The sequence below is a fragment of the Nyctibius grandis genome, chromosome 7, assembly GCF_013368605.1.
Source record: "Nyctibius grandis isolate bNycGra1 chromosome 7, bNycGra1.pri, whole genome shotgun sequence".
In the NCBI taxonomy this organism is placed as follows: domain Eukaryota; kingdom Metazoa; phylum Chordata; class Aves; order Nyctibiiformes; family Nyctibiidae; genus Nyctibius; species Nyctibius grandis.
Window position 1 is genome coordinate 54,940,589 of NC_090664.1, and position 20,180 is coordinate 54,960,768.

General features: G+C 41.6%; 1 protein-coding gene across 2 annotated transcripts in view; it reads right to left on the bottom strand.

Annotated features, from left to right (window-relative positions):
• Nucleotides 1–694: 694 nt before the first annotated feature.
• The window catches only part of LOC137665518 (corticotropin-releasing factor receptor 2), a 70,285-nt gene continuing 50,799 nt past the window's right edge, over nucleotides 695–20,180 (bottom strand). For both annotated transcript variants that reach the window (XM_068404641.1, XM_068404640.1), the window contains exons 7-9: nucleotides 17,826–17,961; nucleotides 16,063–16,104; nucleotides 695–1,869 (exon numbers count right to left, since the gene is read on the bottom strand). In XM_068404641.1, coding sequence (XP_068260742.1) covers nucleotides 1,729–1,869; nucleotides 16,063–16,104; nucleotides 17,826–17,961 — 319 coding nt within the window. In that variant the 3' untranslated portion in view covers nucleotides 695–1,728. The remainder of the gene's footprint in view (nucleotides 1,870–16,062; nucleotides 16,105–17,825; nucleotides 17,962–20,180) is intronic.

A 20,180-nucleotide genomic window follows, 5' to 3' on the forward strand; every position in this document is an offset into this window, starting at 1 on the left:
GCAGAGATGATAGGTCTAACTAGTCAGAATCTCAAATCTCCCTTCTCCCTCCTCCCTCAGTTATCTCATTGAGGCATGTGAATCCAAATGAGAGTTAGGAGTGGGAAAAGTTACAAAATTTTAATTTGTTAATTTAAATTTGCTGTGCATTGCCAATCAGCTCAAAGTTGAATGTGATTGATTGAGCTGTTAGGACAGGATGCCTTCAAAAGCAGGGGATTAACATCAGCGTCTTCCAAGATATTTTCCAGCCCTGTGTAGTCTTGAAAACTAGAGAGAGGCCAATTTAAATCTGGAGATTGAAATCCAGCTTGTGCTGGGAAGTCCTCTAAAACATGTGAAGAAAATTCAGAATAAACACGCTAAAGTGGAAAAAGCAAATTGCTCCAGCACTGGTGAGATACAGGCGATGGAGAATGTATTACACAACTTGCTGTTTTTCTTTCTGCTGTTGCAAAGCCCAGAGGAGGGCAGGGGAGTGCAGAGGGACAGGGATCCAGTGTAAAACTATGAGCTGAGAAGGGAGACAATTCATCTTGCATTTAAATGCCCTCCTGCTCAGATTTTATCATGAGGTTGCTCTTCTTATTGGCTCATTATCAAACAGGATTTCTTTCCCTGGTCTTAGATACAAAACCACTCTGAAGATAGGTGTCCTCTTCCTTTCCAGAGTAAAGAAAACGATACCTGTTTTTATTGAAACCAACCCAGAGTAGTGTTTATTACTGAAAATATACAGTATTTTTGAACATCACATAAAAAGCCTAGTAGATACATCTGCTCTAGTTCAAAATGCTCAATAGATAATCTTTGTGCAGCATGTAGCACCACCCTCATAATGCAAATGTCCCCTTCTCATTATTATTTTTACAGTGCTTCCCTTTTATATTTTTAAACCCAGAAAACATGTTCTGTTGTCCTTCCCCCCCCCCAATCCTCTTAGCTGAAAAAAACAAAGACTTTCCAAAGGCTACTTACGTTGTGTCAAAAGCGTGGGGCTAAGAGGAATAAGGATATTTTATAGAGCTACCTAGAGATATTGCTGTCCTTTTCAAAATTTTGTGTATGAACAGGGCATTGTTCTTGCAAGGCAAAGTGCCCTGTGTTAAACAGTCCAGTGATGCCCTGGCCAACTCCCAGTCTATCAAAGGGAGAAGCGGGGAAGGTAGATAAATTCAAAATTTTCACACCACCTTTCAGATGCTCTTTTTCTTGCTGCCGCCTGTTCTTAAATGACAGTTCTGCAGAGAAGAAATTTTTACAAAGAAACAAGAAAGAGACTGGCTATCTATACACCAAACTGTTGAAATCATTGGGAATCAATGTACAGGGTGAGGTGGGCAGTATGTTAAAAATAGTCTTTGTTCACCACAATATGGAAGGGAAAAACAAAAAAAAAAAAAAAAAAGGAGAAAAAAATTGATTGTTCCTGCCAGTGTGCTGTTTTAGACTTTGTATTGTGAACTTCCACAAGGTGCAGTCAGTGTTGAATCTCTTTCTTCATTCAGTCTGTTTCACCACCACCTACTCCAAGAGGCTTTTGCCTGGTTGCCTTGAAGCAGCATCACGAATATGGGAGATGAGGGTCCACAAAAAATATGATGGACACCTCACTGTGAAAGAAAGCAGTGCAGAATAAAGGTATAAAGTTTGAAGAAAGGGGCTTGGGAGAGTGAAGACAGAAGAACCCTGAAGGCCACCAGGTGGTGCGTGTGTATGCAGGGCATATCACACAGCCGCGGTCTGTTTGATGCTATGGAAGCTGATTCGTGTCGGAGAGGTGGGGATAGACATGGCACGTGCCACACGCACTCGGAGAGAGTGATGGTCTTGCCATCGGTGCCATCTTTTCCTGGCAGCAGAACGGACCTGGTGAAAAAAAAAAGGAAAGAACATGAACACTTAGAATACTCAGGTGTCCTCTGTAAAGGGACACTAGACAGCTCTGAGACAAATGATGACATGTGTCAAGCCAGTGAAATGTGCAGGGCTCGATTCAGCTGCCTAAACATAGGCATCTGGTTCACTTGATACTCCCCTGGGTACTGCACTCTGGGAAAAGCATGGTCTTCATAGAACGCATGTCTCATCTCATCTCATGTCTTAAATACCCCAGAGCATTTCAAATGGCAATAAATGCCTAAGCTTATGCAATTGAATCAAGCTCTCAAGATGGAAGCACCTGATGGAGGTCTTAGAGACACCTGTCACAGGGCCTGTTCTTGCCCCTGCTGCCCTTGTATATCCAGGGGAATCACAGATTGTCTAACTAAACATTGGTGTCTACAACACAGACACACCTGACCTAATCCCTGTGAGCATCTTGTATAGGTAGTGGAGAGCTACTCTACAGTCAACAGGTGGTCATCCTCAAGTAGATGCTTACAAATAGACCAGATGAATCTTGAACTTCAAGTGTATATTTTGCTGCATGAACGAAGAGAGAGCCTAGGAGCTCTAGCTCAAATATAATGTACATAAGAAAGAGAAACACAGGTGATAGGAACCCTAGGCTCAAACACAATGGGAGGGAAAGCTTGAGCTGCTCCTAGCGTAGACAGGAATTGATTCCTACCAAATCATTGGCATAGAAGACTCACAGTCAGAACCTGAAATGAAACATTTAGACCAATTTCTGGATATTCTTGTTGATCTCTGCTTACTGTAGAGACAAGAGCAATTCAGACCCTTAACCTAGGCAGCAAGGTAAGCCTACAAAATCAGTTGAGATGAATTGCTCTTGTCTCTACAGTAAGCAGAAATCCAGTTAACTTTGAAAAAAGAGAATTTTTACATACAACCTCTATATCAAGCAAGGGTTTCCTTTGTCAGAAACCCATTTGTTCAGAAGGTGGGGTATAAATAATATAATGTAGACATTACACCTCAGCTACTGACTCATAGCTCCCTTCCTGACCAAGAGAGAACCAGTCAGTATAGTCAAAGGGAATGATTCATCTCCTCCTAAAGCAGATGTCCAAAGTAGGCCAGATACTGTGGTCAGATGAAAAATACCTATTTCCCTTCATTAGTTACAAAGTGAGTCTAGACAATTAGCTCTGCTTTAGATGTCTGGATTATAAATTTAGCTACATTTAGACAATATTGGTATCTTACCCTGAATGTTTTTCAGTCTTTAATGTTCTTATCTTCACTGCATCCCTCAAAAGTAAAGGAGTGCTCTTATCCCCATTTTACCACTGGCAGGCTAAAGCTTGGATATGAATAGCAGTGATGATGTTGTAGACCAGACCTCAACATGGATCAGCTACCATGGCAACTGTACAAGGCTTGGGATGGGCTTGCACAGCCTGTGTGAAACCCATGCTGACACAGCTTCTTAGCTATCAGCACCTGAGGTAGATCAAAGCCATCCTGGGTGTATCTATAATCACCACTGGGATTGCAGGGAAGATGGTGCCAAAATTGTCCGCAGGTGCACAGTCACTGCTTTTCTCCATTTCTTTTAAAACTTGGCGCCTGTCTTCAGATGCAGTGTGAAGTCTGCTCAAAACATGAGGAACACACTCTCCCCACCTCCACTTCAGCTCCAACATGCTGTCTAACAGGTGCTCAAATCAGCTGATGAGCTTTAGTAGAAGAGGTATTTCCCACCCAAACCACACACTGTCAGTATTAGGTGTCCTAGATGACCAGGAATGATGGCCTGTGTATGTGTTAAAACATACAACAGTTCATCAGGAGGACATGGGAAGGGGGGATCTGGACTCCTTCTCTCAGATGGTTTCAATCCTCCCACTTCTTGGTAGGCTTTCAGGGAGTTAGACAGACCAATAGTCTGTAGCACTACTACTTAGAAACTCTGCACTGTTGTGGTCTGGCACCTAACAATCCCTTCTCATTTGCCCATGAACTACACCCCATTTCAGGTTTGTGAGTATCAACTTGGAAAACACTTTTGCAAATGCCCTCTTTGGGTCCTTGTCAGGGGAATCCTGAAGCTGGAAATCTGGCTTTTCTATGAGTCCTTCCAGAAGGTGCAGATTGGGCAAAACGGACCTAAGGATCTCTTTTGTTGGTTGTTTTCTCGACTGTGTGTGATCTGTGCTGCTTGATCTGACACACAAGACAAGTAGATGCAAATGTTTATAGTAAGGTGAGGAGAGTGCCACATGGGTTTCTTTCTTTTGATTTTGGAACAATAAATTGTTTCAATATAAAATAATGAGTTTTGCACTTAATAGGTGGGACAGACACTAGAAAAATAAAGGCTATGAGGGGATAGGACGGCTTGCATGGAGAAGGGGAAGAGTGAACATCCAATGAAAGAAGAATTAAAGTTAAAAGACAGCTCTGCCGGGAGGGGCATGATCATCACGAATGAATTTGCGATGAGAATGAGAATAATGTGGTTAAACAACTGTGCAGGGGATTTCTGGAAGAGTCTCTCATTATGAAGCAGTAGATACAAAATGCCTCCAGTAGTTTCAAGATGGGTTTGGTCAGTTTACAAAATTAGTTAAATGAGATAGTTATATGAGATAGCTGAGTCAGGATGGGCTGAATCAGCTGTATGCTACTACAGTAGAAGCCAGCCTGGACTGCTGACTTTCACTGTCTCATCAAACTGACCTCACTGGTTCACTGAACCCTTCTGTTAAAACATGAGAAACAGTGGAAAGAAGATGTGTCATGGTGTTGGACTCTCCTGGATGCCCACTGTTTGCAAACCTATCATGGTTCTACCTGGAGTGGCCAAGGGATACTTATTTCTGATTCTGGATTTAAAGGTGCATATAATATACACCCAAAGGCACATACATGTGCCAGAGTACATACAAGGGGGGGATGCATCTCATCTGAAAGCTTGATACCTAGTCTTGGCCAATTATTTATGCTTTCAATATAGACAGTGGAGAAAGTGAGATGATCCCCCTATGGAGGTGACTTAGATACGTGGAATGAGTAAGTCCTTGCTCCATTTTGCTCCTCTGAGTACAAAACCAGCTTAGCTAAATGTTGGGCCCCTAAGACAAATGGCATAAGTAATGTGTAAAGTGTCAGAGGGGTAACCACTGTAATGGGAAATTGTCCCACGAAGAACATGGGACTTGGTCTGCAGAGGAATGTTGCCTCTCAAATGCTCATTTCTCCCCAGATGTCATCAAATGCTGAGATTTTGTTAGAAAAAGTTTTTTCCCCTTTCTGCTGGAGTGAAATACACTCTTGTACAGGGAGCCTGTGGTCTACTTAAGTCCTTCAAAGAGGTGAATTTCTTCATCTCTGGTGCAAAAGCAGAGAATATATCTCTGTGTACAGCACAGTCTTGCTGAAGACGTTAGTAGCAGACTGGCAGTCCTGCGAGTTCATGCATCCCAGGTACTCCTGCAGCAGCATTACATGGGGTCATGCAAAGGGGAAGTTACCTGGGGGGCGCTTTTTGTGTTTCTGAGCAACTTGTGTGAACAGATACTTACTCAGCCAGTGAAGCCAGATTAGATTTATCATTTGTGCTTCAAACCAATCAAGTCAAAAAGAGTCACCTGGAGATAAAGACGTGAGTCTAAACAAGCAGTTGTCTGAATGGCTTTTATGATATGGTTTGCTTACAAGCTATGAGAAAGGATTAACAAGCAGTAACAAAAGTGCTGTCTTCTTGTACAGCTGGAGCCGTTCCTACTGGACTGGGCACGTGGAAACAGACTCTGCACTTACAGGCGTGAGTGCAAAGCATTTCTTAATGACAGAATAATTCACTGCAATTAGGATGTGATCAGAGAGCAAGCAGAAAAGTTTAAGCTCTAATTTACCTCTTACAACTGAAATCAGAAACATGCTAGCTTAACTTTAGGTCAGGAAAGAAGAAAGAAAACTGGCGGTGACTGCTATATTAACATGTTAAAAAAGAAACCAAAAAAGCTATTACACAGTGAAAGAGTAGCAGAAAAAAATAAAGCAATATAGCAACTTCAAACCTGGTTGTTAATCTCCACGAGAGCAATTACACCTATCAGTTAAGTGTTTGTAGAGCCAGTACCATGTCCTAGAGTCAGCATTAGCACATCTATGACCTGAAATTAACAGCACTTGCCTGTAACAGCCCACAGATGTGTACAGGCTATCATCAGTGGTTAAAGCTTAACAAGGAGTCTTGGGAATACAAATTATCAGCTTCACCTCTATGTAACTTTAATTGCTTGAGATGACAAAGTTTATCCACGCTGCTGAGCAGAGAGCTTGGTTCTCTGCATTGACCTTTGGTCTGACTTTTTCTTGCAAACAGTTACTCTCTCAGAATTACCCTTTTCAGCTCTCTGCACTTTGCGTACTGCAAATAATCACACTTCCTGAATATGTGGTTACATCAGATTAACCAATATATTTGTGCCTACAGAGTGTGGGCACTGCTCTCAGCAGGATTGCTTTAGAGCAGTCAAGAGAAGAAATTCAAGTGATGGGATGGAGAGAAGTCAGTGGGTAATAGTTTTTCTTTCCTGATTGGATCACCTAACTGAGGAGTTCTCAAACTTTCAGATCACATCTGAAAATCCAATCACTAAAAAACACATCTGATCATAAAAATTGTTAAAAATCTCTCATCAGAAGAACAACAGCAACAAACAGAATGAAAGAGATGGAGAGAAGGGTGAAAACATGCAGAGAAGGTCTGCTTTTGATAAAATAGACATCAACTTTCTACTGCTATTACTTAACGCTAGGCAGTGGCTGCTGGATAATTTCTTGCAGCCATCAATTAGAAATGAGCTGAAGAAAGAGCCTTTAGCGACATTAAAAATCAGTTTTTGGAAGAAGTGTCATGTCTTATTAGCAGAGAGGAAGAAAGCTTGATCCATTTACACAGTGCTTAGAACAAAGAGGCCCATTCATTTGGGGCTTCTTGACGTAATACTAAAATATAATAGTAATATGTAGGTAAAAAGGAAGAGTCTGATAAGAGGAGTGGTATTAAATGAGATGTCATGGTAATGGAAGCTGGAAGTAAGACTATTGGGACACTGCCATACTCTGTCCCCAGAGAACATCTCTCACATGACAGTGTTAACAAGAGAGGGGCAGAGGGACAACAGGTACTCTCTGACTGTAGAATAATCATGGTGTTCAGTAGTCTGTGACTACATAACCCTAATTAAGTTCTTGCTTTGCTCATATGCAACTTTTTACTCCCAGAAAACCTGATCCAAAGGCAAATGAAATAAATGAAAAAGGTTTATATAGATCTCAATGGCCTTTGAAACACACCAGTTTTTGCTCTATGAAAATAGGTTTCAGTGATTAATTCATCAAGTTCCACCTACACTTAAGCACCTTTGTGCCATGTTTCAGATCCTTGTGCTGCACTTGGAGGTAACTGAAGAATAACTTTGCACTACAAACATCTTTGGTTATGAATGGCAGTGCAAATTGTGGAAAAGTTGATGAAAATATATTCAATCTTATTGTAAGCTACCGATGAGCAAGAGGGACTTTGAAGCAATGTCCAGACCAGCAAAAGGGAACTGGCTATGCAGACTTTAAATTTCAAGACACTGGTTTCACTGTATCTGACTCTGCAGTGTAATCCACTTCCATGAAGTTTGTGAAGCCCTGGGCTCTCTCTGTATCCAGCAGAGACATAGGAAAGGCCATTAGGTATTGGCAACAGTTCATGAAAAAGAGACAACTAAAATAGGTCAGTTGAAATTTCCCCTCATTTGGGTGAATCGTTGCCTATAAATGAAGTTCAGGGTGATCAGCTCAGCTGCATATGTGTATGTATTAGATGTCTAATGTTAGGGGGTTAAATCCTATCCATTACTTAATAGAACTTAAACTAATATAAGGTGATGTCTTACATGATACCTTGAAGGTTTTCCAAAAGGTTAGGGTGTCCCTCAAGGGAGGAGGGACAGTAAATGCTGGATTTAATAGTAAATGCTGTGAAGAACCCTATGGGTCAAGCCTCTCCAGATCCTTGGAAGGATTAAGTGTAGTCCTGAATGGAAGCAAAGAAACAGAACAGCCTAAGCACAGAGACCACTGGACTGACAGACCTGGGCATCTGCAGACGAGGAATGCTAACACTCTCAGAGAGATAGAAGTGAGCCTTTATCTATTTTTTGTAAATAAAGTACCTCACTGAGCAACTATACATATGTCCTACAGCCACCTCTCACCCTATTGGTATGGCTTTACAAGGCTCCCAGTCGAGCCAACCTCTCAGGACAAAGACGGTCATGTTACCATTAGACAAAAAAATGGAACCAAACATCTCTATAAAGATGTCATTATCAGTGTTTAATCCTCAAGGTAGGGAAGGGATGTAGTCCAAACAATCTGCAAGGCTCAAAGGAAACACAATGAAGTTCATGTGGAACATTTTTTTTCCCAAATAGCCTGCTTCACACCACTATTTTATGTAACATTGTTAAGTTTCTTTCTCTTCCTAAAAAGATTAGCCTGCTTAACTGGTCTGCAATTCATTTTTTTGCCAGAGTCTTTGGTAGCAACTCCATACAATCCGTTAATAGGTGGATAGTTCTGCAGCACCTGCCAGATTGGGATTTTGAAGTTTTATTTCTGAGATCACAACAGTGTAATTTTGTTATCATACATAACTGTTCGAGAAGCTAGAACAGTTCTGACTAGTTATAAAGATTTGACACACATTTTGAGGTGGAAGGAAATTCTGCTGCCTTCTTCTGGGCCACAAAGGACCAGAACTAACCACTAGTGAGGGAGGCCATGAATGCAGTCAGCCTACCTCAAGCCTCTGTGATTTTGTTGTGGAGTGCTCTGGAGGCATGCTCACAACAGCAGTGGTATAGTGAAAAGGAAGATGGAGTGGGGAAGGACCCTCAAACCAGTTGCTGCCTTTCACCATGCCTGGACTTCTAATTTTTCTCTCTCTGGCATGACCCCAGTCTGAAAAGACGGCAATGAAGGTGAGTTTCTACCGGAACACATCTGGGTGTGAGAGATGGGTACTGAGAGGAGACTGCAGTCCTGTAATGAACTGCTGCCTGGTGGTCCTGAAGAGAAGGTTTGATCCCTTCAGTTGACTCTATATTGACCAGGCATCCTCAGAGGCATTTAGGAGTAGTACTCATACTCACACTGTTGGGCACCTTTGCTCAAAAAGCCATCATTGTGGGAGATGGAATTAAACTTTAGCTCTCTAGTGCACCCCATATTCATATTTATTCAGTGATTTGAAGGAACGCTTAATGCACGTCCTTTGGGTTCAGAATGATTAATGTGAAGCCTGCTTAGATTGATGGGCAGGTGGATGACTAACCATTTAGGTCGTGATTCATAGCTGGGAATTATAATGAATAGCCTCCCAAGATGATCAGATCAAAGTAAGCCACGTTGAGCTTAACAGATTTTGAGAGACAGATGGTGCCTGGGTAAAGGGTCAACACAAAAAAAAGTAAACATATTTATCTTTGCCTTGCACCTTGTTGTGAGAATAATTTACAGTGCCATCTAATGAAGTAACCTGTTCTGTTCCTCTCTGGTTATGGTTTCTCTCTAAGTCAGCTAATTGCTTTCCATTTTAAATGTTAATTCATAGCTGATACTGATATTGACCAGACAATACTAGAATCTGAGACCTGCTTCAGCTGAGAATTCATGCTTTGCAGGATGATTTCAGACACAGGCCTTGCTAGTTATGTTAGACATAACTAGACACGGTTAGAAATGAAGGACAGCCACCTTATTATAGAGATAAGTTTCATGAATTATAGAATAATTAAGGTTGGAAGGGACCTCAGAAGGCCTCTGGCCCAATGCGATGATCAAAGAAAGTCCAGCATAGAAATTATATCCAGTTTTGAAATTATGTCAGCGCCTTATACAGTCATTTTGAGTACATCCAAGGACAGAGATCTCAAAACACCTCTGGACCTCCCTTCTACTCTTTAAACACCCTCACTATGATTTTTTTCCACCATGTTCAATCAGGATTTCCTGTTTCCTTCATTCAGTTTGATAGTGGAGACTGCTCTTCTCTGTCCAGCCCTTCATTAAGTGCTAGTTCTTTGTAAGTGTGGGTCATTCTCACACACCGTCACCTTCATTTACAAGCACCTTGTTATAGTACAGCTATGTTATTGTCTCCCATTATGTTTGGTAAGGTTTCCAAGGACCACAGAACTCTCTGAGGGCTCAGCACTGGTGGTTATTGGAAATGACATGAAGCACCTAATAACAAGGACAAGTGTTCTCTGGAGGCATGGATCCTTCTTTCATTATCCTCTTGTTTCCATCATGTCTTTGTTGAGGTAGCAGGAGTGGAGCTAGGCCTATTAGTGAAGTTCTCTTTCCTTTGGAGGTTTACCTGTGGCTGGCTGTAAATATTTTATCTCCTTTTCTGGGGGATGCTGCAGCATCTGAGATCTGACCTCCTCCCCTCCAGACTCCAACAAACAGCAGCCATAAGACCAAAGCTAACACAACTGTACAGGAAGATATATTTGGAATATGAAACACTATAACTGCATGATTTCCCTCTCTCTCTGAAATACTTTATTTTGTCTTATGAGAAAACCATCACTGGCTGAAGAGGTAGATACCACACTAGAAAGGAAACTGGAGGAAAGATCCATCTTCCTGTAAAGATGCTTTATCTGGAATCAGTCAAAGAGAGAATAGAAATGCTAGGAATGCTATATCCATCTGTCTGTGAGCTAGAAGGTGTATACTAAAGAACTGAAAGAAGATCCTGGAGACAAAAGTATGAAGAATCCCTAAGTGAGCTGTGAGCCTAGAGATTAACAGAGAGTGATTACAGTGCTAGTGAGTGTCACTACTGCCTTCTGTTGTCTTCCCTTGATGCTCTCCTATGAAAAGCCAAAGGGGACAACTGTCTTCATTTGCCTAATAACAGTGAACCTCTTTTGGTACTGAAACTATAATGAATATTTTTCCTTCCATATCATGCAAGCAATTATAAGGATGCTCTACACATGCCTAAAGACTATAACCTTCACTGAGCCTTTTTTCAGTTTCAGGTCTGGCTGTGACCTGGATAGGATAGTGATGTTTTTATCCAACATTCAGTTCTAAAGACCATTGCCAGAAAAATCAGAGGTACCAGGTGAGACGAATCCCACACCAGACACCCTTTTGAAAGACAGACTTTAATTAAACACATGCTATCAAGCTCAGTTACTGGATTGAATTCATCAGCTCGTACTACAGAGGCTGAAGAGATGATGTAGTGGTTTCTATGGATCTATATTCTCATCCAAACTTTCATAAGGATGAGATACCATGAAAGCATATCCTTGATTATAAATTATTATCTTGTTATAAGTAAACTGATCTAGGTAGAATAAATTTCATCAACAAAAAAAACCTAAAGATTTTTTAGTGAACTCCAATAAAAATTGTCCAACAGGAGTTTTGTGGAAACACATTCTCTTCAGCACACCTTCATGCCATCTTACCTATACTCGTTCCAAAAAAACTTGATTAAATATACATTTATTTTTTAAATCCAGTGTTTTGTGAAATCAAATTCAGTCTTGTGATCTGTGAGTTGATAGAAAAAAATTTGAGAAGCTTTTTGATTTTTACAGTCATTGAAAAAAAGTTCATAATCTACATTAATGCATACATATTTTTGATTATGCCATTTTTCATAACATCTTAAATTCTCAGAAACCTCTCATTCTCAATTTTCTTGGAAGTCCAGAGATGCTCTTTACCACTCAGATTAAATTAAGTTTGCATAATTTTGCCCTCTAGTGCTAGTAGATTTTCTTTGTGTCCAAAAAATACAACCTTTTTTCCATAAAGTCTCTAGACAAATTAATATGAGTCAAGTGCCAACAGCCTCTCACACCTATCCATGGCACACACAGTTTGTTCAAAACAACTTCAGAACTTTTCAGAAACAATAAAGCATAAAACCCTGTAAACTTTGTATCTAAACTGCTTCTTCTCCTTAGGTTCACTGGAATAACTTGTGTATAATGTGCTGGCTTGAAAGACATTCATATTTAAAATATGAAGGATCATAGCTCCAGTAGAGGGGCCAGAATGATACACGCTCTCTCAAGACTTGGCCCATCAGCTTAATTCTCACCGCAGCCAACAAAGCCAGTCCAAGATCTGTGTGAAACAGCGTGTTGTGGAAATGAGGGAAAGAGAGATGTTTGCATTCCCAGGTCAAACGTCTGCTCCAAAGTAAATTCGCCCTATTTGAAACTCTTCACATGAACTGCAATTTAATCGTTTCACTTTTTCCCTTCAGTGATCCCACTGATGAACTGTCAGACCAAATCACTGCAAAATCAGGACCAAGACCTTTTATGGTGATATCTTGTATTACTGAGGTGCCATCTTCAGTTAGAGTGCTGGAGGCGCTGCCTTCCTCACTGGAACATCAGATCTATTCAAGCAGCACAGCTGTGCAACTCCTCTGATCTGGGGCAAAAGACCTCATAAGAAGAGAAACACCCTAAGTCATAAGGACATCTTGTTTAAATCAAGGGAGGCTACAAGACATTACAGAGAAAAAACTCTTTTCTATTTCATTTGCCAAACCTCATGGATAGAACACTGACAAAAATACAGAAAACTTGAAACTTTCATCTGTGACCCATATTGTTTGAACTCTAATACAGACAGTTATTGGAAGTTTGTAAGTACCTAGTGGCATCTGTATCAAATATGAAATGGTTGAGATGAAGCTGAGATCACAGCATTATTAAAGCTTTAAATTAATGGATTTTCTAGCTTTTTTTGCTTGTGTCATCATTAAGAGCAGACCTGGCACTGTGTGGGATGAATAAAGACTATTACATGCATTTAAAGAGCCTGACTCTGTCATAACTGGAAAACCTGAAGTATTTAAAACCTTCTGAGATAATACGTCATCAGCCCATCTATCACAGAGACAGGAATATCAGACTCCCTGAAGAGATAATAATTCAACAAGGCTTCAGTGATATTTCTAAGGTTTTCAGGCTACTAAAAGGCTACTACTTACAGGCTGTTTTGCTTTTAGAGCAAAACCTGCTGTGGATCTCACTAAGAGCATTGGTACCTCTTGTGGATTGAATGGCATTTCCTTCATCACCACTTCTAGTAGGGATGCCTCTCTGAGAGCAACAGATATCAGGAGAATGCAAATGATATTTTGATATTTCTTACTGCTGATGTGATGCTGTTCACAGAAGTAATACAGGCTTTTTCATAGCAAATAATTGAGGAAAAGAATGTACTGCAAATCTAATTGAGCAGCAAATCGGCATGGCTTTCACTGCTTAGACATGGAAGTTTACAGTAAGAAAACACACTGTTGCTACGCTGATAACCAAGGCCTTCATAAAGGCCCCAGTTGGCAATGTAGCCTGTACAGGCCTTTCACCTCACAAGGAGGCAAGATACAGCATTATTGCAAGCTTTTGCAATGTGATGTGGCCTTCAGGATGTGATCTGGGAAACATAAGCTCTTTCTAGAATGCTTTATGAGCATGTGGAGATCTAGGAAGGATAGGCAGAGAGATTTTATAATAGTATACTGTAAGATGCAATTTTTTTTCTGGACGACATGGTTACAAACCCAGAAAGCTCTGAAAATTCACTGAACTGGATACTCGTTTCTAAGCTATGCAGAGCTGAAGCTAGAACAGAGCAGGAAATTTCACCCTTTAAAACCTTTATGATACTTGAAAAACATTCCCACAGTACATTAAGATGAGTCCAAAGCCCTTTCATGGTTTTGAAAAGGACAAAACTGAAATATTTGGGGGGTTTAGACTTATGTTATATCTCAAAGAAGTAGCAAGGGAGTTGCCATGGCTTAGCTAGTCAAGTGGAAGTTGCACATTAGATGTAAACAACTGGCTACAGGGAAGATTTCACTCACAAATTCAGCTATTTGTAGGTGTCTACACATGAGCAGAGTGTCTAGGCATGCATTATGGTCAGTGGAGAGCTAGTCCATACTGTCAGTGAAGACTAGAGTTGTTCAGGTGAGCAAATGGAAGTGTCTACTGTAGGCTAAGCTGATGAGAAAAAGATTGTATTGACTGGCTTGAATTAGAGACATAGAGAGCTTGTGCCGTTTGAGAAATCCCATTGTAACCCACCTGGCTTCCCGCTTCCCACTTCCCAGTCAGAAGGTGTGGATCTTCTAGAGATCTTGTATCATATCTGGTAGACCCATGTGGATGCCTCAGATAATCTGTAGCCTCTGAAGTAGCACTAGATATCTATGTTTAGGGCAATGAATCAAGATCACCCAAGCTGGGTATCTTAACCTTGAACTGCCTCCCAGAAATGCCCACTCAAACTGTAATAGTAGTGTGATATAGCTGGGAAAATCACTGTTATGGACATCATTCCAGAACTGCTAGCAGATTATTACCAAGGCATAGAAGAAGTACACGGGGTGAACTACCCTGCTTTTCAACAAGCCTTATTATGTCTAAACTCATTTGCGTTACAGGAGAAGGGAAGTTGGCTCCTGGCCTTGGACAGAGAACTTCAGATTGCTGTACTGAAGGAGATACTTCTCCCACTACAAGATCACAGAATCACAGAATCAAAGAATGTTAGGGATTGGAAGGGACCTCGAAAGATCATCTAGTCCAATCCCCCTGCCGGAGCAGGGGATGGCTGAAAGAATCCCAGAACAGACAAAAAAGTGAAAGTCTGGTACTAACAGCCAACTGGTCCTAGGGCAAGTCCACAAAATGGAAGTGGACTAGGGTAATAGAGAGTCCTGACTGACTAGGAAATCATGTGTCCCAGGTTCCAGCCCCTGATGTTCACTGTGGCACTGGTGGGGAAAAAAAAAAGACAGAAAAAAACCCTGCTGTCTGTATTAACAGACAGACTTCTACATTAACAGTGTGAACCGGATGAATATGACAAATAGTACTGAAGGGACATGCCAGACTTCTGGTGCCTTTAACCTCATCAGATCGTGCAGCACAGTGGCTCACAAAAACAAAGTATGGTCACAAGCAACTCAGATATCTGGCATGGTTTTGAGGTGACTGTAGTCCCTCAGTTAAGGCGCCTGCACTTTTTGGGGAAGATTTCACCTCCCTATTTATTAAGAGACAAACGGAGTAGAATTTATTGAAGGAAAGCTGGAAAGAGAACTGAGAACACTCTGCTGCCAGTATATAAAAGTGGCATGTGCCTAACCTGAGAAAGCAGTGTTGCTTCTTGTTAACACCACCTCAGCATTAACAAGGAAGAGGGGAAATGAAGAAAAGCAAAAAACTATAAAAATAGTGGTGCTTCATTGGCTGAAGTATAGAAAATGTTGCAGAGTAGCTGGGTGAGAGGACATGCCCATTCTTTCTCATAGTGCCACACAGGGAGCCCACAATGAAATTAAGCAGCAGCACATACAAAATATATACCAATTCAGCAGGAATAATTAAGACATGGAATTAATTTCTGCAGAGACCCAAATTTTAACTGGACAAAGATGACACACTTAAACGCAGGTAAATGAGACTTAGGCAGTGTAAGTAGGGGAAAAGATATAAATCTCTCACAGTTTGGGGTGTAACTCAAACACCGAGGGATATTAGTGAAACATTTCTTGCTTGAGTAGCAGTACCTACAATTAGTTGTGAGGAACACCACCGACCCGGTCCCCAACCCTCTTTTCTGAATGCAACAGGCACTGGTCACTCAGAGATAGATATTCACACAGGAAAATTAACTCAACTCAGCATGGCAATCTCATTATAAAAATGGGTCACCTGCAGCATATACTTAACAAAAGCCCAGCTCAGAAGTAATGCTCACACATGCCCAGAAATCATATTTGTAATTAACGAGAAACTTCAAAGAAGTCTTAAAATGAAGAACAATAATTTTATAATCTGAGAAGCTTCTTTTCCTCTGCCCTGACTTCCCAGGTAATAACCTGAATTTGATCGAGTTTCATGAACAAAGGAGACTGGGAAATTCAGATGCACACTAACGAAAACTTCTGCAAGAGCCACAGACGGATGGGACTATGACCCCACGTAAAAACATCTCATGTCCCTATAATCAGGCATTCAAGTAGGTTCCACCTCCCGAGAATTAATTACACTGGCAGCAGGGGACACTACTTACCTCACCATTCAAGAAGCAGTAAAATACTGACACGAAGAAACCCTGGAAAGAATAGAAAGCAGTCGATTATTAGGTAAGTATTTTAACGTGCAGAACTGGAGACTGAGCTTTATCCTGGGATCATCCTGAGCAAAAACATAATCTTGTTGAGATCATCCACTTCTAGACAGATGAAATCTTTACCCTACAACTTCATGAGAAAATATTAAGTGTCTTGCAGCTCCCAGGTGAGACATGAGAGCTGGAATCTAGACAGCTCTTCCGCTGATGGAGGGGATTGCCACTTCAGCTGTGCTACAGCACATCTACAGCTTCCAGCTGTCTCCCCAAAATGGCACAGAGCCCTCACAGGTGCTATGTCATGCCTGCCAGCTCTATGCGGATGTCTCAGACACTACAAGGGGGTGGTAAAATGGCCTTAGATGGTCTTGTGTGGGCAAGTGTATCATCAGGTTGCTTATGTTTATCTGAGCTGAATTGCTCTGTGGAATCCATTGGCAGCAGTGACGAGACCTCTGTAATGGCTGCTAAGGTTGTAATGACTGTGATGGAAGCTCAGACCACAACATAATGACAGTTTAATCTCTAAACCTGTGAGCGGAATCCTGCCCATTTTGCTTTCAGCAACAGCCTGTAATTATTGTCACCACAAAGGAGAGATTCCCCGTGCTTGCTTTCTTACATATGTCTTCATAACGCTAACAATGAAATAAGCACTGTAGCATTTTTTGAGATACCAAGAATCAGCAGATAAAAAATACAGTTATTTTTAGGGAATGAAAAATGTGGATTGGTTCACTGGTAAAGGCTAAAGTTCCTTTGTTCATAGATTAAAAGGGACATTTTTCATTTTGGATATTCGGTTTCAATTTCTGCTGGTATGCTCTGTGTTTCAAAGCTAAACATGCAATCAGTAAAAACAGTATCCAAAGCTCAAAACTTTTGTAATCCACAACCCTAGATTTGACTTGACAGCACGTGTACTGTATATTTTTATTGATATCTTGGGTACCAGAGTGCTTGTTCCTGCAGATAACACATTAATGTCAAACATATTTCCACCCTAGTTCAAGAAGGTCTTTAAGCAGAGGTACAGCTGTAGGACACACCTAAGAAGAAATATGTGGCTAAACACAATTCAGGGTCTTCAGTCACTTTTGGTTTTGTGCCAAATCCAGAAAGCTGGGGCAATTACTCATGTTCCACTGCCTTTTACAACCTGGCAGAACTCCTATTAAATTCAGGGGAGGAAGGAGGTGGGGTACGAGTTCTGAGTTGGTACGGTCTGATGGCTGAGTGCATGGACCACTGCAGGACAGCTGGAGTGAGAGGCTGGGCAATATATCTAATCTCTTAATCAAGCGAGCCCAACAGGTAGCAATTGTTTCCCTTTGGTTTAGCAACATCTAGTCTAAGTCTCAGCTCGCTGTGAAGAGCGAGGTACCTTGGGAGGGTGATTTATCATCCTCTCTCAGGCAGTTTAAGATAGGATGAAACATCATCTCTCTCTCCATTGACTGTAGACAGAGCCCAGGTGAGGAGCTGTAGCTATAGGCTGAACACAGTGCTGATGTTAAGGGAGATGAATCCCTCTGGTACACAAGGAGAGGAGATCTCCACTCCGTAATATATCTGTTACGGAAGCATGAACAAAGCTGAGCTCTTTTAAACTATTATTTCTATCACAGACTTCATTGCCATAAGTTTCATGGCTGAAAAGCAGTGAGGATCCTTTCAGCAGTAGCTGGTATCAGCTCTCTTACCTGAAAAGACTGCAGGAAGGAATTGAAATAGATGAAGACAATCTGGGAAATGTCATCTTCACCAGGGTTGACAAAGAAAAGCATATAGGTGATGCCTAGCAGAGGCAGAAGAACTAATGTTGCCTTGACTGCCTTCCTGTGGGGAGGAAACAGAAAACACAAGTGAACACAAGAAAGAACAATTGTGTTATCTGAACTGCTGCAGATTGACCCAATTCAAATAAATCACTCACATAGTGGAGAGAGGGGACGAGTCTCAGAGCAGTTCAGAGGGAAGTGAAGGACCTACATTAGCTAGAGGGGGAACTTAGGTGCCTCCTTAAGACAGTTCAGCACCTGCACATGTCAAACTGGATGAGAAGAAAACAAAAGGATGGCCTAAGACATGTCTGCTCAGGGCTGTCCAATATGTACAGTCACTGGAGGGAAGAAGCATTTTAAGAGAGAACTTCACATGTCAACTTCTGTCTAGTGTCTAACACAAGTGAACGGAGTTAGGGAACACAAGTACTCCCTGTGGGTACCTCCATCTCTTGAGGCATGCTACTAAAGCATTTGCTGAGGATAGCAGTGGAAGCCTGTATTTGCACAATGGCCAAATAATTTGAGCTTTTTCCCAGGAGGACATCCAAGTTTTAGACACTTCTCAGCCTGCCTGCACAGGAACAGTCGCAAGGTTTGTGACCAGGCTTATTGTGTAACTCAAGATGGAGGCTCCTACAGTCCTCAGGCAATGAAGAACACAAGTTTCTTAGGGCTCAGGAGAGGATATTTAAGAGGCACCCCATGGGATCCCATGTCTGAAAGGCTGGATAGAGTTTAGCAGGGGAGCATGGAAAGAGTGACAACCTTCACTTTGGGTTGTGAAGTCACAGGTGAGTTTGCTGGTTAACACATTCTGACCAGTGCCTGACCACTTTGAGAAACATGTTCTGGGAAAGCGTTTGCCTTTGAATCCTGCTCTTCGTCCCCACACCCTGAACTCCAGGGGACAAATGGAAACCTTTTTTATATCCCTCCCTTTCTCTCCTATCAATGAGGCTTGCATTAGGCTGAAGCCTTGGTTTGGGACTCTCTGCAGCCCCAGTGAGCGATTTCTTACACCTCAGGGTGATCTGATAAGTGCACAATTTAGCTGCTGACCAGGGCAGGACTGCCTGTGAGACCTGCTCTACTCCCATGTTTGGATTCTGTCTGGAGCATAAATGCTCGCTTTCTCTCTGCAACACCTGCACACCCAACACATTGCTTAGGGCTGTCTTATTAATAATAAACAAGCAGATGGTACACAATGAAGCATAAGTGATTATTAACAGAGTTATTAGGGGCTAATCATTATTATTGGTGCTCTAATAGTGTCTCGGGATGTCAGTTGCAGAACAGCACCTCGTGCTAGATAGTGCCCAAGCGCAGAAGACTTCAATTTTGCTAAGACTGTATAAATCTCTGTATAACGCCATAACAGGCAGATAAAGACAGGCAGGCAGGCAGGCAGGCAGGCAGGGGAGCATAAAAACATTGCCAGTGTCAGGATAGAGTGACAGTCTTAAAGTAGCTGCCACACCATGTAATACTTGCTTAACAAATATTTGGACTATGCAGCTTTAGAGCAGCAAGGCTTGCCCCAAGCCTTCCTGGAAGTATAAGGATTTCTGTTTAAGCTATGAAGAAGAAGATTCCCTCACAGAGCGTGTAGTGAGGATCAGATCACTATCATCTGTTCAAGGATGAAGGCAGTTTCTTTAGATTGCCTCAGAATCTAATATCTGTAATGCTCCCTGCAAACTGCAGCAGGGAGACAAATGTACTGAGATTTGAATCAGTGTTTTTTCATTCTAGTTTTAGTTTTATCGTATGAGGTTTGAGCATGAAAAGGGGTTATTTTTGCCCTTCATTTCTCAGGAAATGTGCAGGGAAGAGTCTGAACAAGAAAATCAGACCACTGCATTAACTTCACATTTGTTCCCAGACCCCAGACAGCAATAAAAGGAAGGAATCAGGCAAAACAACAAAACCCATTACTGCAGCAAAACTGCCTCCAAATTCAAAAGCAGGTTGAATTGAGGACATCAGAATTCAAGCCTCAGCTTGATACACTGAGATTTTATCTAGAAATTATTTAGAGGATCGTGACCAATCTTACTCCACAAAACCTGTGCTGTTTCCCAGTGTGAGGACCTGTCTGTCCATGAACGCTCCAAACATCTTACAAGATACTGCAAACGGTAAGAGGGGAAAGGCAGTCAGAATCTCCTGATCTCTAAGAATTTGCTTTTGGACTGTTTAGGCTGATGTTAAGTCCACACTGCTGCCAGAAGGGGCCAGGCCACCTTCCTTCTGCTGCCCTGGGCTAAA